The following is a 26588-nucleotide window of genomic DNA, read 5'->3' on the forward strand; positions in this document are numbered from 1 at the left end:
TGTGAAGTTTGATGTCGCGATGATGTTGGGGGTGCTGTCCTTTGTCGCGATGTTGCCGCCTGCCGATCGGGCCTTTGCGTCGCGTCGAGCCGACATCTGGAATGTGCTAGCGCGCGTTTGAACTTTTGCTCACGGGGACTGAGCGGAGAAAGCCAAACGGCCAACATTCGCGACAACCATTGACAGGACGATTCCCACACCGCTATGCCTTGCAGGTGACGACAAAATGGCTCCAATCGACCTCGGCACTCTGTCCAGCAACTGGAAGATATTGCAACAGCGACTGAAGCCTTCAACGCCGGCAACACCTCCGAAGAGCAAGAAGTTCGAAGAAGAGACGCAGTCTTCACTCAAGCGCAAGAGAACGCAGCACGCCAATGGGAAGCACGGAGATGAATCAGTAAAGTCTGTAAACGGCTCACAGAAGAACACACCGCGAAAACCTCTACCCTCGAGAAAGCGACAGAAAATGGAGGAGCCGGCGTCTGTAGGCGCCTCAGTCAAGCAGCATGACACCAAAACACTTTCTAAGAGCGTCTCAATGCCCTCTCTTAAGAAGACGCCTCTTTTGAGCGACCCGAGGGACGCTGCTGCCGCTGTCTCCATCCTCGAACCACACCCCGACTTCCCCGATGTAGAGAATGAAGGTGTATCAGAGGTAGCGCTGCCGGGCAAATACGTCGCATTAGATTGCGAGATGGTGGGAGTAGGACCAGAGCCCAACCGCGACTCTGCGCTTGCAAGAGTGTCTCTAGTCAACTTTCACGGTCATCAAGTCTACGATTCCTACGTTCAGGTACCACGACAGATTGAAATCACCGACTACCGAACACATGTCTCAGGCATCGAGCCTAGGCATCTCCGCAAAGATGTCGCGCGACCCTTCGACGAAGTACGAAACGACCTCAAGATCCTCCTTACTGGGCGCATACTCGTTGGTCACGCGGTGAAGAACGATCTCGACGTGCTCATTTTGAAGCATGACAAGCGCTTCATCCGCGATACATCCAAGTTCTCAAAATTCAGAGAGCTGGCCATAATACCGGGGCGCACACCAGGTCTGAAGCTGTTAGCAGAGAAACTGTTGGGTGTGGAGATTCAAGTCGGTGCGCATAGCTCGGTCGAAGACGCCAGGGCTACTATGGCGCTGTTCAGGCTGGAGAAGGACAGCTTTGAGCTTGAAATACGACAGAAATATGGAAACATCCGCCTCGACGCAGTTGGACCGGAAGTTGACGTCGGTGGTGAGGATACCAAGAAGAAGAGCCGGAACAGGAAGAAGAAAAAGAAGAGAAATTAGTGGACAGAGAGACGTGCTCTTGTTGTTGTTGTTGTTCTTCACCTTGCTGCATTTACATGGAGTCTTGCATGGTACCGATACCCTGAAAAGTTCACGTGTACATCATTACTATCGGATTGTGTATTGTTGGCAGCTTCCATGAGCTTGGGTCAAGGTTGTCCTTGTAGCCGCAAATGGAACATAAAATCTTCCTACGTATATCTAGTAAATAGATTTCTTCCACGCGGAGCTTTTGTGTCTTATTTGCGAAGCAAAGACCATCCAAGCCATGGAGTAGTTTGAGACGGAATGCGAACTTAACGATGATGCAAGTTTCTGTTGTATAGTGAGGTGGGGCGTCATGCACACTGCTGACCTGGTTAACATCGTAAAGCTCCGAACATTCGACAATTACCAATCATCGACAATTTCAGTCGAAAGTTGCTTCACATCTTGGAGCCTCTCCGAAGCTTCTAGTCACGGACAAATTCTACACAATTTGCACTCGTCCGACGCGGGAAGTTCGAAAACACATGTACTCGGAGCTTAGCGGAGATAACATCTACTATGACCAAAGCTCTCCACATCAAACACGCGAGATGTTACCCCTCCGCAGTCTTAACGCCATCCGACAACGATCGGCCCCGACAACCTTCGGTACTCTCGAACTTGAATACAATAGAGGAAGGTACCGATGGTGGACCCTGAGGTACTCTAGCCTAATACGTCATGGGCATCTAAAGCTTCATTGATATAAGAAGAGGTTCCGTCCTACACGAATGATCTCACAATAACACGCACTCCCACATTCAACCTGCAGATTTGATTCTTCTTCCAGAACCTTTCAAAACTCATATTCAAGATGCCTTCTCCATTTGGTGCCCCACCTAAGGCGGCGTCCCTCCTGGACTTCCACCGCGTCATGTCGCCCACTGCCGGAGTTCGTGTTTCTCCTCTTTGCTTGGGAGCGATGAATTTTGGCGACGCGTGGGAGGAAATGATGGGTAAGTGTGATAAGAAGACGGTGTTTGAGATCCTGGACTTCTTCCACCAGCAAGGTGGTAACTTTATTGATACGTGAGTCTCTCACACTACCCGCTACCGCTGTACTTCATACGAGGACAGCAACTTTTTGATATAAAAGCTAACGCTGCAATAGCGCAAACAACTACCAGAATGAGGAATCTGAGACCTGGATCGGCGAGTGGATGAAGGAGCGAGGCGTACGACACGAAATGGTCCTGGCCACCAAGTTCACCACCTGCTTCCCAGACCCAAACAACTCTCCTCGCCAACGTATCAACTATGCTGGTAACAGCACGAAATCGCTCCGTGTTTCGCTTGAGGCATCCCTCAAGAAGCTCCAGACTGATTACATCGATCTGCTGTACGTGCACTGGTGGGACTTCACAACATCCATCCCAGAGTTGATGCAGTCACTCAACGCCGTCGTCAACTCCGGAAAGGTCCTCTACCTTGGAATCAGTGATACACCTGCCTGGGTCGTCAGCAAGGCGAACGAATGTAAGTGTCATATTGTGAGAAGATGTGGCAATTGTGCTAACGGTACCAGACGCCCGCAACCATGGCCTACGTGGCTTCAGTGTCTACCAAGGCCGCTGGTCCGCAGCCGAGCGCGACTTCGAGCGTGAGATTATCCCTATGGCACGCGAGGAAGGTATGGCACTCTGCCCATGGGGTGCTCTAGGTGGCGGTAACTTCACCACTGAAGAGAAGCGCAAGAACAACGAGCAGGGCCGCAACTTTGGTCCCGCCTCAGAAAAGCACATAGCCATCTCTAAGAAGCTCGAATCTGTCGCCAGCCAGAAGAAGACTCAGATCACTAGCGTCGCACTGGCGTATGTACGACACAAGTACCCCTTCGTATACCCGATTGTTGGTGGCCGTAAGATCGACCACCTCAAGGGCAACATTGAGGCGTTAGAAATCGAGTTGAGTGAGGAGGAGATTGATGACATTGACTCCGCTGTTCCCTTCGATATTGGATTCCCTATGTCCTTCTTGTTCGAAATTGGTGGCGGTAAATACAAGAGCACCATGACCGGCTCGGACGTGGGTCTCTTGAGATATGCTGGAACCCTGGACAGCATACCGGTGCAGCAGGGACCTAAGCCGCATCCGCTGCAAGGCCACGGAGGCAACTAAGAGGATGGAATCTAAAGGTTAACCGTGTATGATAACCAAGTACAGAGCTATATGAATGAATGAATGCAAAAACTAGAGTCCTTATGTTTCAGATTTTGTGATTTGACAGATGGCTCGCCTCTCTATGCGTTATCATGTTGATTCATTTTATACTCAATTGAGGATGTGCTAATCCAACCAATGAGAATTCAAGCAGTAACCCCACTTTCACACTCTTTGCACTTTCCAATTCGCTTGCTCAATGCAGCGCATCACACATCACACATTATGGATTCTCAACTCACTTCATTATCCGATTTCAGGCTACCCGACTACCCTGATGCTGCACTACATCTTAATGGCTCTTCTCTCAGCATCATCGATCCTTCCAGTCTCACTCCAGAAACCTCCAAAACAGTTACTCCAGCAATCGGTCTAGCGACAGTATTGTACAAATGGCATCCAAACGCTCTAGCAGCTTTCCTAGATCTAGATGCTTGGTTTTCCATGACATGGACTTTAAGCATTGCCGAAGGCACACCCGAAGGATCGAAAATCGAAATCGGCCGCATCGGCAACCAAATCACTTTTGGTAGCCTGGATGGCAGCGGCGATAACTGGACATTGATGCTTACCTACAACATCGTCCTAGAGGGTGACGACAGAGGGAAGTGGATACCGAATCCCAAAGAGAGTATGTTAGGCGAAAAAGATGTGACGGATCCCGAGGAAATTGAAAAACTAGGCTGTGAGTTTGCAGAGAAGATAGTGAGGGAAAAGAGATGGGAGACTGGGAAAAAGATGAAACACAGGTTTTTCGTCGAGTATGCGCCAATGGATGTTTGGGGTGATGGAATACCGATGAGTCCGCATTGGCTATATTCTTCTCTCGATCTTTCTAGGTGTACGGCATGTAAGAAGACGGGGATTCCGTTACAGCGGTGTGGAAGGTGCGGCACATCAACGTATTGTTCGGATGTTTGCCAGAAAGGGGATTGGGCTGTGCACAAAGACATTTGTACTATGAGTATGGAGGATAGGGGCCAGGCGATTAAGCTGTCAGAGAAAGGCGGGCTGATTAAGTGGGACGTGGAGAAGACGTATGCGAAAGAGGAGAGGGAGATGAGCGCGAATCCGAATTTTGAGACGCCACAAGTGAAGCGCAAGAAAGCGGATTGAGGGAATAGTATGGTGGAGAGCGGAGGAAGATAACAGAGCGTTTTGCCTCCAAGTCGGCGAATAGTTCGATTCTAGTTCTTTGCGGGTTCATCGGTCCAAAGAAAGCAGTTCGTTTCATGGACACAATGACAGATCACCGTATTGTCATTACTATTACAGCTCATACCGCCAACGATACGCCAGACTCGAAGTAGGCATGTCCCTTCTGAAGAGATGCAGAAACGTAACATTATCACTCTTCGAATTTCTGCAGCTGGCCGCATATCTGATTGATTCACCCTTGTACGTTCATTGCTATCCACCGCGACATTACAAACAGCCTCACCCGCTGAGAGGCAGATGGATAGACTTGCATCTCTTTTTCATGCAGTATTTCCTGACGCAGAACTGCGGCGACTCATAACATCCAGGCTTCTCAACAACTGACTCAAAAAACCTTGTTACCTTCCCTTTGTCGCATCATTTCTAGGTCCTAGAGACCCGCGCTACTTTCCGCATTTCCCATCCATTCCAAAAAGGGTTCGTGGTCCAGTGGCAAGGCACTCGAATGCAACACTGGAGACAATACAGTCCTGACACTTAACCATGTCATCAGGAGTTGCGAGTACAAGGTGCGCCCTGTACTCGCAGTGTCGTTCCCGGGGTAGAGTCCTCACCCTTTAGTCTGCAGCAGACTAGACAGTAGCTTTCGAGACATGCGCTCGATCCGCGTAGAGCCCAGTACCTTTTTGCGCATCCTTATTGCTCTAGGTCCATACAGCTGGCAACCGCGTACTTGGAGTCTTGTAGGACAACGCTCTTGCTGCATCGATAGAGTTTTTCTAGCAGCTCACGCCTACCCATGCCTCAGGCCAGGGACAATTATAGCACAGGACCTTCCTAATTCTAGTCGGTGCAAGTCTGTAGCAGGTGCGAGAAGAGACTAGGAATCTAAGTTCAGATCTTAGAATGCTCGCGCTCATTCGAGTTTTATCGGTAAACGCGAGGCGTGGAGGACCTTGCAGGTTTGAAGTGCCGTAGTAATACTCATTCCTCCTTAATCTCCGTCTTGATGTCTGGCTTGATCTCCTTCTTGACCTCCTTCTTGACCTCTATCCTCGCCTCCCTCGTTTTCTCTTTGTCCCACTCTTTCTGCTCCTTCATGAACCTCTCCTTCTTTTCTACATACCCTTCATGCAGCTTAGCCTTCTCCCAGACTTCTCTGAATATACCACTAGCCTCCAGCTTCTCTTCTTGGCCCTCATGCCCTTTACTAATCTCCAATTGCTCCCCTGTCTTCTTATCATACTTTCTTCCTCCAGCATGATTCGCATATCTCTTTGCCCTGGTCATGCCCATCTGTAAGAACTTGCGCGACATGTCCATGCCAATAAAGTCATCGTTCTTGTCGTACTCTAGGAACTTGTTGTAGATATCGGAAGAGGACTTGCGAGCGATAGCACGCGTTTTGAAACGCCATAGAGGGAGGATCTCGGACTTATATGGCTCGAACGTTAGGACGCCGGTTTCACCGCGACCAATGCGGTATGCCATCCGCTGGGGTTTTGTGAGGGGTTCGGAGGGCATCTTGATCATGCGCTTGGTCATGGGAGGGCATCTGAACAGCGCATGTCAAGCTCGAAACGTGGAAGGGTTAGTGACGGAGCGCGGTGGTTGGCGAGGTTCATGACGTAGTGTGTTCACGCTACGCGACACGCGATCACGTTCTTTTGTCACTTATTAGGTAACTGTATGTACCGTGCTCGTGCTGGATCTCAGGGTCTGGATATGTGCACCATAGCGCCATGGCCCTTAAACGCATTAATGCACATCAACGTGTGTTCTCACGAATGGCAGAACGTCACTGCGATTAGCATGTATGCAGACAAGAGCGGATGTTGGGTAGTCGATCAGGACTGGGTTTCTCTTATATACAGTTTGATGCGATCCTTCCTCTCATGCTGCAATATATTTACAGATCCTCGGATACAGTGATCCGGCTGGCGTGACTGTCGTATTCGTCTCTGTGAACACGTACAGACGTGCATGTCTATTCATTAAACCGTTCTCGCGGGCCTCCTGTTATTGATTGTTGTTCTTTCCCCATGGTCTGCAAACCACCTTTTCGACTCTTTGCAAAATCGAGAACTGTTGCTCCTCCTTGCCCTCGTCGTCTTGCACACCCAGCACCTGCCCAATGAGACCACCGGGCTTGGGCACCGGGCACTCCCTCTTTGCTGCCAACTTTTCTTCCGCCAGCCGCTGCCTCCTCCGTTCCACGCTCATGACTTCATTGCAGCTCTCATCTTCCGGGATTCTCCGTCTCCGTCTCCGCCTGTTCTCTCCTGTGGGGTCTGCGGAATCGGCGAGTGTGCGAGGGTCGACGGGGCAGGGTATCAGATGTGGAGCTGCGACGACGAGGAACGAGACCATGAGAGTTGTCCCGAAGAGCGAAGTCGTCATGCGCGACCGAGGGTGGAGGTGTGAAGGCATTTTATATATGTGAGTATAGAAATTAGAGAGCGGATTGCGGAGGCATCACTGGGCCTGGGGAGTCGTTAACAGCTGATAAATAGAACGCCGGTAGTCGCGAAGGGCATACTGTGCCAATTGAGATGCCTCGGGCAGGTGTGAATGGCGGGGAAGCGGGGTTGTCGGTGGTGATGGTGTTTTGGTGGAGTGAACATAGAGGGTTGAGCTAGCTGAACGGCTTGACGAAGATCCCTGCGCGTTCGGCATGCCCGCTGTGGATCTCTCTCATCCTCGACTTCACCAGCCCACCACATTGATTTGATAACCAACCAAACAGCTACCGCAGTATTACAATCGCTATCTTCAGCTTGACAGTCCCACACAAATATCACGTAACTGCACGACCCGCGCAATCACTGCATCCGTAACGCGCTATACGCGTACCGCCACCGTATATACTATTCGCGCCCACCAAAATCTTCAGTTACAAATAGCTTCGACCGCTACAAAGCTACTGCGCACGTGATTGGGAAAACAAGACCTCATATATTCCGAATAGCCCTGCGCGGGCGTGTAGCGCAAAGCCATCGCCATGAGTGCCGGTGGTAGCGACCTCGACAAGTACGGATAGCCACCCAGCCTGGTAGCATATGTACAATACATGGGGCTGACATTGATTGCAGAGCCATCCAGCAGCTCCGCGCATGTCGTCCGATACCTGAGAACCAAGTCCGAGAGTTATGTTACAAGGCACGCGAGCTGTTGATCGAGGAGGGCAATGTGGTTGGGGTGGATGCGCCAGTGACGGTAGGCACCTTGCTGTATCAATTCATGGGCGCATCTAATTAACGTGCTTGTTAGATCTGTGGTGATATCCATGGTCAATTCCACGACCTCATGGAGCTCTTCCGAGTTGGTGGAGATGTACCAGATACGAATTACCTGTTTATGGGTAGGCCAACCGAATCTCGCCACACTCCTCTGTGCTGACTATATGTAGGCGACTTTGTTGACCGTGGTTTCTACTCCCTCGAGTCTTTCCTCCTACTTCTATGCCTCAAAGTTCGATACCCAGACCGGATAACGCTCATTAGAGGCAACCACGAGTCACGACAGATCACGACCGTATACGGTTTCTACGACGAGTGCCTGCGGAAATATGGCAGCGCGAACGTATGGAGGTAAGTTACAATCATGCTAGCCGTGAAATGGAGCCTAATGCTGACGTTGGCAGATATTGCTGCGAAGTCTTCGATTACCTAGCCCTCGGTGCTCTCGTGCAGGGCGCCGCTACGTCTCTTCAAGCCACCGATGGCCCTATAGCCGAGTCCAGCAACGCTGAAAACATGCCCGACATCGATCAAGACATTGAGATTGAAACGCTCAACGCTAACGGCGAGGTCATGTACCGCTACGCACGCAACTCAGACTCCCAATCAAGCGCCGCCTCACAAGTAAGCGCAAACATGGGCTCTTCGTCTCCTGTCGCGCCAACACCCGGACGTGTTGGCCCTGCAGGAACTGGCGCAACCTCCTCCGCCAACGGCTCAGCTCGAAACGACACTGGAGCGATTCTATGTGTACACGGGGGTCTGTCACCGCTCGTCGACTCAGTGGACAAGATCCGACTGCTGGACCGGAAACAAGAAGTGCCTCACGAAGGAGCCATGTGCGATCTCCTATGGTCCGATCCCGATGAGATTGATGGTTGGGGCCTGTCGCCGCGTGGTGCAGGCTTTCTATTTGGAGCTGATATTGTCAAGACATTCAATCACAAGAACGACCTCAGTCTTATTGCAAGAGCTCATCAATTGGTTATGGAAGGGTTTAAGGAGATGTTCGATTCAACAATTGTTACTGTATGGTCGGCGCCAAACTACTGCTATCGTTGTGGTAACGTAGCTGCCATCTTGGAGCTCGGTGAAGACGGATCAAACGCCGGTTTCCAACGGAGATCGAACGGCGACAGAGCGGGTGGTGGTGGAGGCTGGGTGTTGGGCTCGAATGCTGGGCCCAATGGTGAGAGGAGGCTAAGTTCAGTGCTCAACGACAGTTTTCAAAAGAATAGGGATGGGCCAGGACGGCGTTACCGGGTGTTCGAAGCCGCTCCCCAGGACTCACGCGGCATGCCGGCGAAGAAGCCAGTAGCGGACTACTTCCTTTGAGAGACAGAAAGCGCATGAGACAGCTCCGAAGTTCTTTATGTTAACAAGCTTGGGCGCCCGGAGTTTACAGTAAGGGTTGTATAGAATCTGAATGGCGAAGATGTTTGGCCGTATGGGGCTAAATTAAGAAAGAGAAGTCTATCTATCGATACCCAGCAAATGCTCGTGTACTGCTGCTTTTCGCTTCTCTTTCGTTTTCTCTAGCACGTTGACTTAGCAACAGACTGGACGCTACTTCAGTCGCTTCGTTGGTCGACCCTGAGACTAGACTGTAATTTTGCCGGATGAACGGGCACGCCAGCAGATATGGATGCTACCACTCTTCGCAAACACCTCTCCATCAAAACCCTCCCCGTCAAACATTGACCTCTATCAACATCACCATCTACTTCGCAAAATATTTCACTCCACAACGATCAACGCGTCGAGAACGCAGATCCCAAACTTCGTCACAAGGTCATTGAACTAACGCAAACGCTCGTTAGACACCAAGGCCAAGACGGTGCAATATCAGTTCAACACCTACCGTGTACGGCATTTACGTATTCCAAAGTCTGTAGGGACAACGACATGGCCATGGTTGTATCCCACATTTCCGAGTTCAATATCTGGTATTTGTCAGAAGCCTGAATTCTGACGGCTTTGGAATTGGAAGACATACCTGTTTCTGAGCGCGGAACCTGACGGGGCGGCATGGATTTGCGCAACAAAAGTGCCAGAACGGGTATACAGGTGGCTAGTAGGGTCACAAAAGCTATGATCGCCTCTACCGACCACGAAGACATGGTAAAGTTTGTAGAGGGATTGCTGATAATGGTTAACGTGCAGCACATCGGATGTAGGCTGTACACTCACGAGTATATGGTGCGAAGTCAGTTGAGTTGAGGCTTATAGAAGGGGTAGAATAAAATGCGTTGCGGTGTTATGAGGAAGGTCGTTTGAGAAGGTGCGCAACCTCCATTACGACTTTATTACATTGTCAAAAGCAGAATCTGTCAATGAAGCCTCTACAGAATCTGAGACCCAGTCTTGACAGGTTTTGCATGATTGGGCAACATAGCTCCGCCTCCGTCCAGCCTGGTACGACAACGTCGGCCATCTTTACAAAATCTTGCGTTAGCCAAATTGGGCCACCTCTGGATCGTCACACACGGTAAGATTTTGTTGCGCCACGTGCTGATGTTCTGTGCCGCTCATGGGTTTTGCATAATTGGTCAATCTGCCCATAGATTATTGCCCTGTTTACAAAATCTCGCTGCAGCTCCATGCAGCCAGGTTCTGCATGATTGGCCGGCTAGTACGCGGCTGACAGATGCAGGAGGATCAAAGTTGTTTTGTTGCAGCACACAAGAGACGTGGCGGCAGGCGCAGTGCGCGTCAGGCACTGCTTTAAATCCAAGGCTGACCGGTCAAGTACTTAGGTATGCTCCAGAACATTCAGCCTGATCATTCACCTACTTTTCGCTCTTTTCCCTTGAGCCTCGCGCTTCGTTGTACAAGATGAACAACACCGTTAGACCTGACAGTGTCGATGAGAAAGTATGGGAACATCATCGTTCAAGGATCGAGAGTTTGTATTGGAAAAGTTCGCTCAGCAAGATCGAAGCGCATATGAAAGAGCGTCATGGTTTTATTGCAAGGTACTTTCGTCGGTGCGCCAGAGACTGATGAATACTGACACCTCACAAAGCAAATCACAATATGAAAGGCATTTCAGGATATGGGGTCTACGAAAGAATCTTACTGGGCCAGAGTGGGCAGTTATCATCAGATATGTCAAGAAGAACTCTATTCGCCTTGAGGAAGTTGAAGTGTTGTTCAGAGGACACGAAATCCCCCAGAAAAGAGTCTTGCAAGAGATTGCGCGACGCAGATCACTGAACAACGCATTACAAGATGGCACGTTTACACTGTGATGCCTGTTTCCTTGGCTAACTATGCCTAGGTTCCTGCAAACTTCCAAAGGAGATCACCGTACGACCACGATCATGCGCCCCGAACATGGACGCCGCGAACGGCCTTCAAATCATACCAGCTCCTGATACAAGCTCGTCGACTTCTTCCATGCAAACCATAGCTGACCTTGAACTGGTTACCCTGGTTTCACCGTCGATCAACCACTACAGCCTGCACATACCCACCCTTATTGCCGAGCATGATTTGCCATTTTCCTGGATTCATTCTGTTGGCTTGGATTTAATCTCGCGGAGCCTTTCTCCTTCCCATCAGTTGATAGAGTGGAAAGAGCCCTCCAAGATGCAACTCGATGCAGTTTTCTATCCATCACATCAGCCATTCGTGGATACCACACGTGGAAGCCACAGTACTGTACTTCCGTTGTACGTAATTGCATCACTAGTCAACAACGTATCTTCCGTTAGCCATACAACTTCGAACGACGCATATGCACTACTGAAAGCACTTCCGTTGGATGTTGTATCGCGAAGCTTCAGGGCTCTCCCGACTCCAATTCTGGACGCTTTCAAAGAACGAGTGTTCGCTACGGCTGTTAGGGCTGGGGACGTGGATCTCGTGTCGACCATGCTGGAGTTGAACATAAATCCTCGCCAGCGGATCATGATGGAATGGCCGCATGGATCAAAACCAACCTACCCCCTTGAATTTGCAATAGCCGCAGGTCATTTTCTGGTCGCAAAGATACTCTTATCGTCGATATGTCAAGGAGCAACTCAATCACAGCTTGACGAATCACTTAGCTCCATCGCCAAAGGAAAGCAGCTCAGCTGGGGTTTGAGAAGCCCTGTCAGTCTTCGGGAATCAGAAACGACCGAGCTCATGTGCATCGCTCTCAATGCCGGAGCCTGCCCTAATAGAAAATTTCTGGCAATGAAAACTGGGGGTATTCTGAGAAATCGTGTCCCCATAGCTTCTCTTGTGCAGCTAGCCAACAACACGAAATCTGGTATGATCGCATGGCTAGAGGCAGGGCTGTTGGAATTATATTCTGTCGATCGGTCGGATTTGACCGACGATCTTCTACAGCTTGTCCTTCACGACTACCAATATCATCTCCCGATGGGAGACCCGAAGCTGAAGACGATACTTCTCAGTGCATTGCGGGTTTTCATAACTGAAGAACATAAAGGGGCTGTCAAAACGATCTTGAAAGCACTCAGTCGTTTCGGATGCCGCCTTGACAGCGAAGTAGCCCGCGTAGGTAATACCGGCACGCTTGGATACACGGACAATTCGATTCTACACGCACTAGGCAACGCCGATTGGCATCTGGCCGCCTCTTTGATGGTGAAACGGAGTTCTATACCAAGTCTAGAGGGGCTTTCTCATGGTCGCTCATTTGAGAACAACTATGTAGAACTCATGGATGCTATCAAAAAGAAGAACCTCACACTTGCGTACCTCCTGCTAGAGCAATGCGAGTTTAAAAAGCTTAATGCAGAAAAAGTCGTTGAACTCGCAATTAGCCTCGGACAACATGATATGGCTATCACCATCATTAAGGGTATGGAAGACTCCGAAAATTCAGGGATCTACGGCCTGGCATTTCTACTGGAACATGGGCAAACCACAACAGTCAGTGCTCTTCTTACAGGGCAACCTATCTGGGAGTCTGCATTCAAAGCTGCAAGCCAACACAGCGACTATGGTCCTCTAGAAACCATGATTTTCCAACGTTCGTTTACACCTTTCTTCGGATTCCAAAAAAACTATCCTTCGGTGCTAGAACAGCAACAACTGTGTTTCCGGGCTATTGCTTTCCACGCCATCGCAACGGATAATTTCAAGCTCTGCAAATGGCTTTTCCAGCTTGGTATGGACGCTGATGAACTGTGTTTGAGGCGTTATAAAGGTGAGTATGAATTCGATGTTGTAAAGTTTCCGGTCTCCTACTCCACTTTCCGCGGCAGTGGTGGCGGCGGCCCTGTCGGTGGTGATTACAGGCCTAGGTTGCCTTCCCTTCTCGCCATCGCGGCCGAAAAGAATAACAGAGAGTGGGTAAGATTCCTTTTGGCTGAAGGTGTCTCCCCTATCGACTCTATGGCACTATTCCGAGCAGTAAATCTCAAGGCAACTATCGCTACTATCCACCTTCTTCTCAGGCCAGTAAGGACTGAAAAGCGTTCAGCTGAGCGAACCTATGGTATCGCGGCACTCCGTCAAGCCATTCGATTCCGTGACTTCAACATCATCAATGTTCTGTGTCGGATAGTAGATATCGATGCTATTGAGCCGTCGACGGACGAAATACGGAACTCAAAAGTTCCTGTTAGCCCTCTAGGCGAAGCAATAATCTTGAAAGATTTAGAGGCAGTCGGTGTACTGCTGCAGCGAGGTGCGTTGATGTCCCTGTACGAAATTCATGTGACACATATACTGACTTCGTATACCTGCACTAGGTGCTGATCCAAATACATATATATCGTTCGAAGGCCTGAGGATGCTGACGCACATCAAAAGTCACTTACAACGAGTGATTCCTTTATTGGCCGCTATCGACGTACAAAGTCTCCCCATAGTAAAGATTTTGTTGCAATACGGGGCAGAGCTTCAGTACACACGCAATGTGGGAATCCTTCGCACGCCCTTGCAAAGAGCCGCCGAAATGGGTTGCTTCGACATCGTTCAGTACCTTACCAAGCAAGATGCGATTGTCGATACGATTCCTGTTCGCTCTGGTGGTACTGCCCTGCAACTAGCATCGATGAATGGGTTCTGCGGCATTGCAGCATTTCTGCTTGAGCGCGGAGCCGATCCGAATTACCCACCTGCCAAGGGCCATGGTCGAACTGCCTTCGAAGCAGCAGCAGAGTGGGGTCATATTGATACGATGTCGCTTTTGATGCAATGCAATGTCGACCTCGGTTTGGAAGTTGGAGAGCCTCCTGAAAGCCAGTACGAGCGGGCTAGGCGGTTTGCGGAGAAGAACGGTTTCCCGGCATCAAAGCGATTTGTGGAGCACCTCTACAAACAGACAATAGATCAAAGCTGGGGTGACGTGTTGGCGTTAGATTTCGTGTGATCCATATGCTGATAGAGCGGAAGACCGTGAGTACCTTTGAGGTTCATTTTGATGTCCGGTTTGATAGTACTTGCCAATTATGTTCTACTGCTGATCCACTTGATCTCTTTACTAGACCTTGTTCCAATCCAGAAACACACATGTATCCCTGTTAATATCGAACCTGCTATCCTTGCACCGAATACAAAATCGCTCTGCTGTTCTAAAGTCAAGTATCAATTCTCGCGCATTACGTGTTAACAAAGGACAGTCAGATACCTCACTAACGAGTGAGCAGGCCATGTAATTGACGGTGATTTCCAGACCCGAACCATAACATCTAAACATTATATAGCTACACGCCCAGCTCACTAGTATAGCTGTCACCCCCCTTTCTTTTCACCTTCTCACTAAGATTCTCCATATGAACAAGTTCAGCCTCTTCGTCGCTTTCCTCGTGCTGCACCGCAAATGTCGTAGTACATGTAATCGTGCTTGGCTCAACGACCAGGCTCTCTTTCCCACTTTTGGCGCTTCCTATCGTATCTACGTTTCTCTTTATGGCACGACCTCCAATTTCATGATGGTTTCTGCTGCTTCGCTGAGTACTTCCTTGTATCGTGCTGATGACCATGGGAAAGGCGCGGATCAGAATCAAGCGGAGAGCCGGCATGCAAGCGCATATGATTCCAACATTGATCTCGTAGACTGACCACAAGACGACGTTTGTCTGCTCCCATGTAACATTGCTGGTGCCACCGAAAGCAATGAGCGATCTGAGACGGAGAATGGACACAACCGTAACACTAGGAGGCGTTAGCTTAAAGCCAAGTGATGTGCGTTGTAAGGGTACTAACAAGGTACCAACAACGAACATCAGAGCCACACTGAACTTCTTCATCCAAGTCATCTGGAGATGAAAGACCTCGTAAAGCGGGATGGACAGCATCCAGATGTCTACTACGATGCATATAATGGCGTGCACCCAGATTACCGCATAAATGTTGAGGCATTTTGTCGGCTTTGCTTTATCCCACGCTGTCCAGTAGTCGCTAAGCTGCATGTTGAAGCACCAAGTTAGCGTGAGCCTCGCGTGTCTCATGAGTGGACTTTACTTACAGGCAGACATGGAAACGAGGCGGGGATGAAGAAGGATATGGTCCATACTACGATGAAGACGACAGTCCCCCACAAGAGCTGTACTGTTCGCTGTCGTGGGAAAATCCGCAAGAAGAACAGTATTAGCGAAATCTTGACCATGGCAGACTGGATGAAGTATAGTAGGGTGATCGTGTATAACCACCGCACAAAATTTTCGAGATGATCAAATGGGACGGTCCAAAGGTCGACACCAATTCCGTTCGTGAGCATACCCCTGTCGACGATTATGACCGAGGGTACGGATACAAGTACCGTAACTGCCACGGTGAAGTCGTCCCAACCAAGCCCGCCAACGGTAAGACATTTCCTGTAGACGAGGCGTAAGAGGGTGCAGGAAACTGTCACGAAGCACATAAGAAGATTGGCGACTCGTAAATGTGTAATGTCCGAGCGAACAGGCGCGTGGCAAAAGGTTGAGGTGACGTTTTTGGTGGCTAACAGTCTTGTGAGCCATGCATCAGCAGGTAATGGCAAATTTCAACTTACTCAAGCTCTCCTTCACTGTACATGATGAAACCACGCATCTTTCTGCTGCACCCTGGAGTTTAGTATTGGTGCAAATGCATGTCGTGTCCGTAAGTTGGCAAGATGATTCGGCTACAGCCGTCACCAAACACAATTGCTACAAGGGTTAGCCACATATCGTTTACCCAACACCGGATGCCACATACCGCACAGTTCGGAAGGAATTCGATTGCTGCGAGTGCGCCAGCATCTTGTGCGAATCCAGTAGAGACCCATGTGGCGAGCAGGAGTAATGCACATAGCGGCCCCTTCATGTCTCGTCACGTCTAGAGACACACTTTATCCACATCGGAGTCGTGTGGCAAGGTGCGCGAACAAGGACGAGTGGTCGAAAGTCGGATTAATTTGTTAGAAGCTCGGTATGGGTGCCTGTCTTGTATGCTGGGAAGTCCTGGTAGGTTTGATCGAACCCGCATCGTGGCTTGCTGCAGGGCTCCATACTAAGAATAGGCAAAACTTAATCTGCACGTTACCCTTACGTCTTCCGACAAAAGTAGTCAGACCCCTAAACACCGTTGAAGGCCTCCGAGTTTTGCTGAAGCTGTCCTCTCGATATCTCTCAGGGTCATTCTCGAAGCGCATAGGAAAGAAGAACTGCTATAATTATCTTGGGTCCTATCCATATGTCTAGATACTCGTATGACATGCTTCAGTACCTTCAGCATGTTGGGCTGGAAGCAATGACGCCCGTACCTAATGAGGGTCTTGCTGACGTGCCTAGGAATTCTGACGCTAGCCTTTACCCTAGAAGTAGTTTGATGAGCGTCGACAATCCAGTTCACTGGCTGAAGATCATCCGTGGTGCCATTGAGGGAAGAGTTAGGAAGAATTGATGGACTACCTGTGTTAAGCTAGCGTGTGCACTAGCTACTTGGATAGCTCTCATGCCAATGCCCGACAAATTGTTGGCGACAGTTCCACCACGCCTGCACAGTAGAGAACGTCTATGGTGATTATGCTCTTGTTGGCTCCGTGGATATCGTATGCCCGAAACCCCCGATTTCAAGGTCACCGCGGTAGTTGGGCTTTTCTCCACAACGGATCTTTGCCCGAATGGTGCTTTCCTGCTCTGTTCCTCGTACCTTGGTCATAGGTTCACTACCTCCGGGTCGAGCGGTACTATTGTCTCTGACAGCTATCAAGTGGCCACCATAATGACATCCTTGCAACCATACGCTCATAACTCACCATAAACTCTTTGCTGCTCCAACATACACTTCCATTCCATGAGCCTTCCAACAACCCATCGGGTACGAGTGCCAAACTGTATCTGGCGATCGGCCAAGCTAGTGTCCTGATGTACTGCAGGCAGTCTAGTCCCTGATAGATCGCGTCCATACTTCTGGAGCTGATGACGAAGGCTTGTCATTGGTCAGCCTGTGTCTAGCTTGCCTTCGTTAATGGTAGGGCATTGCGAGCTAGGGTCCGATTACTATTCAACGATCCGATAGTATTGCGAAATAGAAACGAAGCCCAGCTACTGTCCTCATCTGGATCCACTAACACGTGGATTCAGGTGATAGCGCAAACAACAAGCCGATGATTAGCATACGGCTAACCACGCCGGGTTTAGAGCATTGACCCGTTCTGGTAGTTGGGCATGCTTTGAGCTATAAAGCACGTTCCTGCGGTTCTCGCCTCCCCCCGCCACGAACGATACAAAGGAAATAAACCCTACTGGAGCGCATGCGAAAAGGGCAAAGCTTCGTGCACGAAACGATCGTGACGTAGTGTATGTGATTACTGCAAAAGTAAAACAGAGCAGGCGATGTGAAAGACTGTACAAGAGTAAGGAAGATGGAGCAGACAGGCAAAAAGCAAAAACATACAACAGCGGGGATTCGCTAGTGGTCACCCACCTAACTACTAATCCGCCGGTACACTGCTTGTATATGGCTGAGCGGACGGGAAGCCTAATTTTCAGTGTCCTATGGTCGTATGTGAAAGAATGAATCGTTGGTGGACAATATAATGTGGAAGTGTACAAGTGCGGTAGAAGTGCAGCTGCCATTGGAAGCCGACCTGGCTTGTTCATAAAGAGAACCGAGAGAACTCGACTTGCTTTAGTTGGCATAAAGGTAGTCAGTATGCCTAGGGTGTGTGAAGTTTCGTGGTCCTAAGAAGTATCTCTTGAGCTTCTCATCTGTGGTGCTGCTGCCTCTTCGTAAAGAATCAAGTCTGTGCTTTGGCTGGTCCGCATCGCATCAGCGGAGCGAGGGTGAAGAGAAATACAACTCTGAGAGCAGCTGCGCCACCAGAGGGTATGGACGTTGAGTTGGTGTTGAATATGTAGATGAGCACGAGATGAAAGAACCCCTTGGTCGCGCATCAACCAATGAAACCAGGCATGACGTTTAGCGCGGGAGCTTGGCCGTTGTTCCCTCGCAACGTCTCGTCGCAGGCCCGACATTGCGCAACACCAACCATACTCCCGAGCTCTGTCCCAACAAGCTCCATTTTCCATCTCATCCCATCTGCCTCCCTCCCAGTCCGTTGCGCGAAGTCGTCAAACTGCGGTTCCCACATCTCGCCGGTCAATCGTCCGCCATGGATTTCTCAGACATCTTGTGAGTACAGCTGGAGCTGTCTGGAGCTAGGCAGCAGCTTTCGACAGAGGCATTGGGAACTTGGAATTGTTGAGGCTGAAAGCTAATTCATTGTGTAGCCGCATGGTGAATTTCGCCGTTGCGGTATTCGTAGTCCTCGGTGGTATCGCGAAGTTGTTCCCATTCAACGACTTGTGAGTGTACCCGGCGCATCCATTAGCAGCCCGATCCTGTCGCGTCGACTTTCGTGTTCGTATATCTATCAGATGGCATATCATGTCTAGACGGGTGAACCATAATGAGTGTGTGTGGGCCTTGGAGACAGGCGCGGGCTGCAAATTGTTGAGGACTGTTGTCAGCTTGGTCCACGTTCGTCTCGGCATACGTTCGGTTCGATCACTATACATGCGCGTTTGCACATATATCAAGGTGTGCAGGCAGCATATGAGCTTGGAGGGTTGCATACCACCGTTGTGCAATTTAAAGCTGGCATGCCCGATACACAGCATCAAATCATGTGGCCCAGGGAAGCGCTGACAGTTCGCCTAGCTCTCATATTATCCTCGGTGTATACCTAATAATATTCGGTCTCGGTAGGTTGAGCGTCCTCATATTGCCATATGCCGCTGACAAGCAATAGGAACCGCTCTACTTGAGTTCCAGATCCCCCAGCAAGTGGCACGTTATGCTTCTTTCATGTTCTCTTTCCTCGGCCGCGGCATCTTCTACATCTTCATCGGCTCGGTTATCGTGGGTGAGCGCTGGTTCCGCATCGTACCAGGCACCATTGTCGGCATAATCGGTGTAGGTTACGCTGCTCTGGAGTTCATTCCTTCCATTGAGCCCCCAGCGAACATGCGGTAAGACCTCAATACTTCCTGAAAACGATCTGCACGTGGCACTAACGATGTTGCAGCGACGCTGACGCTGGCTGGGGCGCTGAGCAAGTCTAAGTTCGCAGTCTATACACAGGAGGATGGCGGTTGAGGATTCCTCATGAGTGAAACAGTTGCCTGGTCTTTGGACCTCAGCAAAAAACTGTCTTACACTTTCTATGTACTAAACTAAGTATCGCATGTTTATGGATTGGAATGGCCCATAGTTACGTCTACGGACGTTAACAGGGTGGATCGGGTGTGTGTCTTTTTGGATTTCGTAGGCTGCTGGTTCGGTGATCACATCGAGGTTTTGATTACATGAGTGGAGAAAGCCTTGGACAAAATCGATGTATGATAGGTTATCTGATTCAAACGAGGCTGTAGTCATTACACGTGTTCGCTTGTCTGTTTAGTGTCCGCAGTGCATGAAGCGAAGACAAACTACCGGTACTTGCATTGCTGCTAGTGTATTATTCCGGAAAGGATTGCGTTGAGCAAGTGTCCACTTCTAATCGAATGCTGCTGCTGTTGCGATACTAACGTTGACGCAATATTGGTTGTACATCTCGAATCCCTATGATTGGTGCTAGCCATGCATCAGTGGCGTGCGGAGGAGCAACCATTACAAATCGCTAGTCATAGGCGAGCCGGATCCTGATCCGCTGACAGCTGGTCTATGGTAAGGCTCAAGTGGAGTCCAAGACTGATAGAGCCGAGTTTTCCTTTTTCTTGCCGCCGAGCATATGTATCGGAGATAAGGACGCCTGGCCTGCAACTTAGAATGCATGTACCTGAGGAATGGTTGGCTCCGCATGCTTGCATGCGCATGTGTGAAGTAAAAGTCGAATCCTCATCACTGCTTCTGAACTCGTCTGATGCCTATGGTCGCCGTGGACGTGCTTTCAGTGTTGTCGCGCTAAACCTCGGCTTAGAATAGCAACCCCGTGATTGGCCACCGCCGCCCATTCACCGCCTAAGAATTCCAGCTTGTACCGCACCAGCATCGCCAGACCCAGTAGGCACCTTGCGCAGAATTATGACGACGGAGATCCCGAACCCACCTGATATCCTCCCTTGCTAGACCCGTCCTTCTTAAAGTTGTTTGCCATCCATCGGTGTGCCACACCTTCCAAACATTGTGTACAAAGGCCCGAAGACCCGCAAATCACACCAAGTCACGTTAGCGCCTGCTCCAGATTGACCTACACTTTCATCGGATATCAGATCAAGCCGATAGCAAAGTCCGGACATCTGTTTGGATCGAGCAACTGCAAATCCCCGGACTGAAGGGTTCTGTTTGCGAATTCTAGGCAACAGTGTATCACTACGACCTTGAACCACACCTTCTTTAGACACATACCTTGGGTCAACCAGACGCTGCCCTATGGCACACCCTGCAGGAAGCGGAGGCACGTCTTTGGCTCCTACTCCAACACATGCACACCATCTATCACGGGAAACGAGCAAAGACGAGCTGGAGATGGCTGAGAGTCTGCGATTACTCAATCAGGCCCACGAACACCACAGGCCGAGGACAGAGACCCCTTCACAGGAACAACATCAAATTCAGAGCCCGGGAGACGAAAGATCTGAGATATACCACTCACTCGAGGATGCGGTGCCCATTTCAGAGCAGCCAGCGACACCTGCAACTTCAGCATCTCTACAACTACCTAATATGAACTACGATGCATCCAACGCGCCCGTCACTGGACAAGTCTGTAGGTAAGTTGTTTGAAATTTCACTGTGTGCTTGCCACCAGTCACTTGATTACACTTGGAACCAAATCTGCAGGGAAGACGCTAACGGACCGAAGCAACTGCAAGACGACACAAACGCCGCTTTGGCGCCGATCACCAGCTGGGGAAACTGTGTGCAACGCGTGCGGTCTGTACATGAAGGCGCGGAATCAATCACGTCCAGTGAACCTTAAACGCAACACCCAGACTCAGCCGATTATGCCCGTGCAGCAAAGTCCAACTCCGGGCCCTGGTGACGCCAGCAGAACGTCACCAGGAAACCTTGCAGCTTCGCCCAGAGTAGCGACTTATGTTGCCGCAGACCAGATGACGGCAGGTACATGTCCTGGTGGAGGCAGATGTAATGGTACTGGTGGTCAGCAAGGCTGTAGTGGCTGTCCAGCGTTCAACAATCGCGTGTCCAAGACCGCGAAATTCGCCCTGGCTCAGGCAAATGCAGCATCGAATGACAGTACGAACGGCGCAGACGCAGCGTCTAGTGCAGCGGCAGCAGCTTCTACTAGTGCCATTCCCGCTTGCCAAAATTGCGCAACTACGATCACACCCCTGTGGAGACGGGATGATGCCGGTCACATAATATGTAACGCTTGTGGTAAGTTCACACCTGCTCAAAGGTACGTTTCAAACGAGAAATTGCAGTTAACTTACTTCGATTCAGGACTATACTACAAGCTCCATGGAACACATCGACCCGTCGCAATGAAGAAGCAGGAGATCAAACGCCGAAAACGAGTCGTGCCAGCCGGCGACACTGGCTCTCAAGCCACACCCTCTGTTGCCGATTACTCTCCACCTCAGCGTCCGTCCCAAACCCCCGCGTTCGAGCATTCCGTTTCCCCGGACCCGTCAACGGCAATTGAGTCTCGGGAAGACTACACGCCCGAGCCACCCAGAGGACCTATCGCTGTCGACTTTACTCACTATTACGGCAACGCATCGATGACCTCTAATCTTGCAACACTTGTACCTAACATGCAACCCAATGCACCGTCCCCCCGGAAACGCAGTCGCAGTGCTACCATGGACCCTGAAGAGACTGCAAATCCCATGCCCCATCGTCCAAACGCGATATCATCAATATTGAACCCTTCCCAAGCTGACACGGACGCTAACATCGACCCGTCACTTTCAGTGCCGCTACGCCCGAGCGCTGGCACGTCACCTAATCCGGGCATGTCACAAGAAGAGAAGGCAGCGAGGAGGGAGAGACTGAAGAGAGAAGCAGAAGCTATGAGACTGGAGCTGGAAAGAAGACAGAAAGAATTAGATGAACTGGAAAACGATTGAGGCGTTACGGCAAAATCGGGGAAAACATGACGAAGTACCGATATTTGAAGAAAAGCAGTTGCGCCAAAAGTGGTACTATTAAGATGGTGGAGATGAACTATCGTTACATGTAAAAGCTTCGGGGTCTTCGAAGGCGACCGCCGGCGTCTGGTATCATTGTTCTTCATCTTTATCCCGCGCTCGGAGAGACAAGGCGTTGTTCTGGCGGCTAAGGGATTACGGATAACGGATCATGAATGCTCTAGCGGATACCAGTGTCAGAAAGACAATGGGCGGTAATAGTGCCTAATGACACCACTATTCTTATGAATTCTTTTCTCGATGCCATTGATGTAGCATACTGAGCTGACGTCTTCAGCTCATTTCGCAAGTTGCGAAGCTCGAACTGCATTGATACAGCTCAGGTCTTGGGTTAGAGCAAACAATGTTCCCCCAACCACCCACCCTTCAAACACAGCCACTCCCATCTCTTACAAGTGCTAACAGCCCACTCGCCAGTGTAGGATTTGAATCTCGCTCCCGGTAGCAGCCGGAAACCAAGCGGCCGATCATAAGATTATATATGCACTCATGAGTAGGCAACAACTATGCTAATATGTCCGTGGAATGCAAAAGATGCGGCCTGAGGTGGAGGATAGGTTCCTTGGTGATTAGACTAGTCAAACGTAAGCAAAGGATGGGTTGACACGGCCAGATTGTTGGCGTGTCTAAAAGGGAGATGTGCTACTCTTGAAATCAGAGTCTTACTACACTTCTATTCTTTGGTAACAGCTTAAGCCAGTCCGGAGAGTGGTCATCTCACACTCCTTCAATAATCTCATCCAAATATTCCAAATCCATGTCCTCCATTGTTTTGTTATCCAAGTCTATGTTCTTCGCACTCGTAGCCTTCAAATGCGCAATGTCTCCGTTGGACCTTGTCCGAAGCAAGCACCGAAGCTCTGTGAGGCGATTGAAATACGTGATTCGCTATAGACCATTGATTAGTCATTGGACAAACTGCCTTCAAGGTACTTACTATGGCTTCCAATTTTTCTTGATCTTCCAGCCTAGAACACTTGATCATAATCTGATACAACGAACTGCATGAAGCTATGTAAAATTTCATAGCTTCCACGTGATTAAAAGCATTATCCAAAGCAACTGCTCGGTAGGCCATTTTCAAAGCTCTGGAAAGCATCAACTTCTTGTCGGCTTCGTTGCGAGCTTTTGTGATTTTGGACAGGCTTTGAAGTGAGCTCGGGGTCATCTCATTCCTAACGCTGTCCATAGAAGAAAGCATTTTGACTGTAAGCAGATTCGGCGTTGCACGTAAATCTCCCGATATCGGATTAATATTGGCGGATACGATCCGTGGCGATTGCGCATCACGCGACTTAACACCATCATCATGATCCTCATTTTTAGTTTCGACATCTGACTCCTTTGTGTCGAGCTCCGTCGTTCTCCTAGTAGGCGGCTCCGAATGGTCGTCAGCGTCTATCCTGGGTTTCATCGCAGGGAAACGATAGTTGCGTTTATAAACGTGTGACGTGAACAAAGCATCCTCAAAGCTAAATCGTATGTATTGAACATTGCCTATGTCAGGTTCGATGCTCATTCGGTTTCCTTCGAACGAGTAGCGGGTCGAGCGATCAGATGGAATGATGCTGAGCGCACTTTCGTCGGCATCCGAAAACACCTTGTGTTTGACTGATAGGGTATCTAGGCGGTCCTTCTTACGTGGCCTGGATGGTATTAGTATCCGACAGTCTGTCTCTGGGTGGTCTTACAAGCTGAGCACTTGGAGTAATAACTGCAGAGCAGCGACCTGGCCCCGAAGACGAGTTTGATGCTCGACGAAGATGCCATTGTTCCAAAGCAGGCTAATCCGACGTTTAACACTGTTTGGATTCGACTGGATACCCATGATCTCCTCCTTCAAGGCTGACACGACAAGTTCTCCACAATATATAGACCGTTGCAGCCTTTCCCCAAGTTCCTCGAAATCTTCCACCTTGTACAAGTTACCCTCCGCCCATTCTGCGATTCTGCGCCACGCGTATTCTACGGTGCTACATTCTTCGGCAATAGAGAGTATCGCAAGCTCGGCGTTCTTGTAGGTTTCCACAATTCCGTGCAAAGTGTTGACTACGCTCGCGCATTGTTTAGTAAGGCTGGAGCATGCCGCCACCAAGCCAACAACAGAAGCGGGGTCCATTCGACCTGGGCGTATCCGATAATCGACGACAAAAATAGCAAGAGCAAACAATATAGTGCTCTCATGTTGAGGAGAAGGACAGAAGGTGAAAACCTTGGACTGCAGTAGCAATGTATCCCGCCTCTGGATGCTGAATTGATATCACGGATGGCCAACGCATAAGCGACGGCTGACCAGGCTAAGGTGAGGCTGAGCGGTAGCAAAGCCACCACCATTTGCAACACATCCAGCAGCGAAAGGGGGTAACTGTGCTACTGGTAAACACCTCTTTCGTGTATGTGGTCAATTGTGTGCATCGCGAGGTTTGTTGTTCTTAATAATAACGACGATCCTTCACTGCTCTCTCGGAGAAACAGCCAGTGCCAAGGCACTAACCCGACCCTGCACAATGCTGTCTTTCTGGCTTTTCCGCAGCTAAACTCCATCGATACTATTCCTCTGCTGGAGCTTTACCTTGCGTTTGACTGCCGACATCGTCCTCGTAGCGATTTTTCGGCGCGAACAGATACATTTGCTTGCAGTGGTCGTCCGTCTAACCTTGTATCTGCCTTACCAGCTCCTAAGCAAAATCGTTTCTTCAATCACGAACCAGCTCCATGTACCCAACGGAGGAAGAAAAGCACCAGAAACCAAGAACCTATGCAGTACGAGAAGAGATCAAGGAATTGAGATCGTAGTCGCTCATGTCCTTATGTAGTTCACTTACGCTTCTACACTTACCCGGACATGCAAGGCATAAGCACCTTTCGGCCCTTTTCCACTTTGCGCTTACAACACCCCGTACATCTCGATCTGGTATCTAGCCCAATCGCATACGGCTGCGATCTTCAGGTTCGCAATGACAATGATTGGAGACGCAACGTGGTTTCTCTCTTATGACATCTTTCGGGCCGTGCCGTAGTAACAGTGATCAACAGGCGTGTAGATCGTTATTGGAATGACGAACGTGCTGACAAGTGATGGGCACATGGATTTCCAGTGCTTGTATTGATCTGAGGAACATGAAGGGAGTGTTGTATGTCTAAGAGCTATGGATGATGCGGCGAGTGCTATGAAAGCTGAATGGATTGACTGGATACGCGAGATTGGTGTGAGCCTGTAGCAAAGGTGACATGATCGTCTTGCTGAAAAAGGGGAGCGTCCAGTGCAAACGGCTACTTAGCACAGCAAAACTCGTAAGAGTACATGACACATCAGATTGCTCAGGATGAGAAGACGAAGATTTCGAGCAAACTTGAGCGGTGCAGCAACTAAGCAGAAGGAATGGCCTCAACCCCGAGAAACGAGAATATGAACATGAACATGAACATGACCACGACTTAACCCACCAGCACAAGCCGCAAAGCTAACGGCCAATATACTTTTACCACCAGCCACCACCATCGCACTTTTAGGTATACATCTCTCCACGACTTCGCACCACCCCTCCCATTGGTTGGCGCCAAACACCGCAATTCCACCTACAATCCACACTCTACTACCACAATTTCCTTAAGCAGCAACAAATCAAGGCATACTGATCTCGATGCACGAATCCGGATCGAGGGATCGTAAATGTTGTGTTACAACCCGGAACGGCTTTGCATGCCGCATTTCTAATTACGTCGAAAGCAGGTGTGGCATCGACGATGATTATATGTACTTGGAGGTAGTAGTGTTGGAGGTCGAGCCACGCAACACTGCGTAGAAATGTTGATGCGGGTTGTTTTGAACCCGTATAAGAGAATAATTATCACTTTCTGCTTGACAGACTGAATGTATACACTCTTCCAGCAACTATTGTCCGCGGTTGTCGCGGCAGAAAGTCAGTGTACCTGAGGTACAATGTCGTTGCTGCACTACCCCTGTCAACCAGCTAACGCCAGGGTCCAGATCCCTCCGCGGAGTGCCGATCTGTGTGATAAATGTAAACGCGCCTGCTCTGCGTACCTTTTTTTTTTTAACACCTGCATCAGCTGCGCATCATGTTATTGTATTACTGGGTAAATCTAAAACTTTTTTTCATTCGTCAACCGCAATTACAGTTCTGTGAG

General features: G+C 49.7%; 11 protein-coding genes across 11 annotated transcripts; 7 read left to right on the plus strand and 4 right to left on the minus strand.

Moving 5' to 3' along the window:
• Nucleotides 1-226: 226 nt before the first annotated feature.
• ALTATR162_LOCUS6533 (uncharacterized protein) lies at nt 227-1300 on the plus strand (the record flags this gene model as incomplete). The annotated part of the gene is made up of 1 exon (XM_043314155.1): nt 227-1300. The coding sequence occupies one exon, from the start codon at nt 227-229 to the stop codon at nt 1298-1300; it is 1074 nt and encodes a 357-aa protein (XP_043170090.1).
• An 841-nt stretch (nt 1301-2141) lies between these two features.
• Nucleotides 2142-3445, plus strand: ALTATR162_LOCUS6534 (uncharacterized protein; the record flags this gene model as incomplete). The annotated part of the gene is made up of 3 exons (XM_043314156.1): nt 2142-2356; nt 2439-2803; nt 2853-3445. 3 exons carry the CDS (start codon nt 2142-2144, stop codon nt 3443-3445), a joined length of 1173 nt encoding a protein of 390 aa, XP_043170091.1.
• Nucleotides 3446-3712: 267 nt separating this feature from the next.
• Nucleotides 3713-4603, plus strand: ALTATR162_LOCUS6535 (uncharacterized protein; the record flags this gene model as incomplete). The annotated part of the gene is made up of 1 exon (XM_043314157.1): nt 3713-4603. The coding sequence occupies one exon, from the start codon at nt 3713-3715 to the stop codon at nt 4601-4603; it is 891 nt and encodes a 296-aa protein (XP_043170092.1).
• Nucleotides 4604-5629: 1026 nt separating this feature from the next.
• On the minus strand, nt 5630-6169 carry ALTATR162_LOCUS6536 (uncharacterized protein; the record flags this gene model as incomplete). Its single annotated transcript, XM_043314158.1, has 1 exon — nt 5630-6169. The coding sequence occupies one exon, from the start codon at nt 6167-6169 to the stop codon at nt 5630-5632; it is 540 nt and encodes a 179-aa protein (XP_043170093.1).
• A 495-nt stretch (nt 6170-6664) lies between these two features.
• On the minus strand, nt 6665-7075 carry ALTATR162_LOCUS6537 (uncharacterized protein; the record flags this gene model as incomplete). The annotated part of the gene is made up of 1 exon (XM_043314159.1): nt 6665-7075. The coding sequence occupies one exon, from the start codon at nt 7073-7075 to the stop codon at nt 6665-6667; it is 411 nt and encodes a 136-aa protein (XP_043170094.1).
• A 571-nt stretch (nt 7076-7646) lies between these two features.
• Nucleotides 7647-9219, plus strand: ALTATR162_LOCUS6538 (uncharacterized protein; the record flags this gene model as incomplete). The annotated part of the gene is made up of 5 exons (XM_043314160.1): nt 7647-7675; nt 7738-7861; nt 7916-8006; nt 8055-8235; nt 8289-9219. The coding sequence occupies 5 exons, from the start codon at nt 7647-7649 to the stop codon at nt 9217-9219; spliced, it is 1356 nt and encodes a 451-aa protein (XP_043170095.1).
• Nucleotides 9220-12066: 2847 nt separating this feature from the next.
• On the plus strand, nt 12067-14218 carry ALTATR162_LOCUS6539 (uncharacterized protein; the record flags this gene model as incomplete). Its single annotated transcript, XM_043314161.1, has 2 exons — nt 12067-13531; nt 13743-14218. 2 exons carry the CDS (start codon nt 12067-12069, stop codon nt 14216-14218), a joined length of 1941 nt encoding a protein of 646 aa, XP_043170096.1.
• Nucleotides 14219-14552: 334 nt separating this feature from the next.
• Nucleotides 14553-15260, minus strand: ALTATR162_LOCUS6540 (uncharacterized protein; the record flags this gene model as incomplete). The annotated part of the gene is made up of 2 exons (XM_043314162.1): nt 14553-15003; nt 15055-15260. 2 exons carry the CDS (start codon nt 15258-15260, stop codon nt 14553-14555), a joined length of 657 nt encoding a protein of 218 aa, XP_043170097.1.
• Nucleotides 15261-15517: 257 nt separating this feature from the next.
• ALTATR162_LOCUS6541 (uncharacterized protein) lies at nt 15518-19382 on the plus strand (the record flags this gene model as incomplete). The annotated part of the gene is made up of 3 exons (XM_043314163.1): nt 15518-15653; nt 19070-19289; nt 19346-19382. 3 exons carry the CDS (start codon nt 15518-15520, stop codon nt 19380-19382), a joined length of 393 nt encoding a protein of 130 aa, XP_043170098.1.
• A 1884-nt stretch (nt 19383-21266) lies between these two features.
• ALTATR162_LOCUS6542 (uncharacterized protein) lies at nt 21267-22355 on the plus strand (the record flags this gene model as incomplete). The annotated part of the gene is made up of 1 exon (XM_043314164.1): nt 21267-22355. The coding sequence occupies one exon, from the start codon at nt 21267-21269 to the stop codon at nt 22353-22355; it is 1089 nt and encodes a 362-aa protein (XP_043170099.1).
• A 798-nt stretch (nt 22356-23153) lies between these two features.
• Nucleotides 23154-24555, minus strand: ALTATR162_LOCUS6543 (uncharacterized protein; the record flags this gene model as incomplete). The annotated part of the gene is made up of 3 exons (XM_043314165.1): nt 23154-23324; nt 23374-24082; nt 24128-24555. The coding sequence occupies 3 exons, from the start codon at nt 24553-24555 to the stop codon at nt 23154-23156; spliced, it is 1308 nt and encodes a 435-aa protein (XP_043170100.1).
• Nucleotides 24556-26588: the final 2033 nt, after the last annotated feature.

This window comes from Alternaria atra (genome assembly GCF_907166805.1).
Source record: "Alternaria atra isolate CS162 genome assembly, contig: 25, whole genome shotgun sequence".
Taxonomy (NCBI): domain Eukaryota; kingdom Fungi; phylum Ascomycota; class Dothideomycetes; order Pleosporales; family Pleosporaceae; genus Alternaria; species Alternaria atra.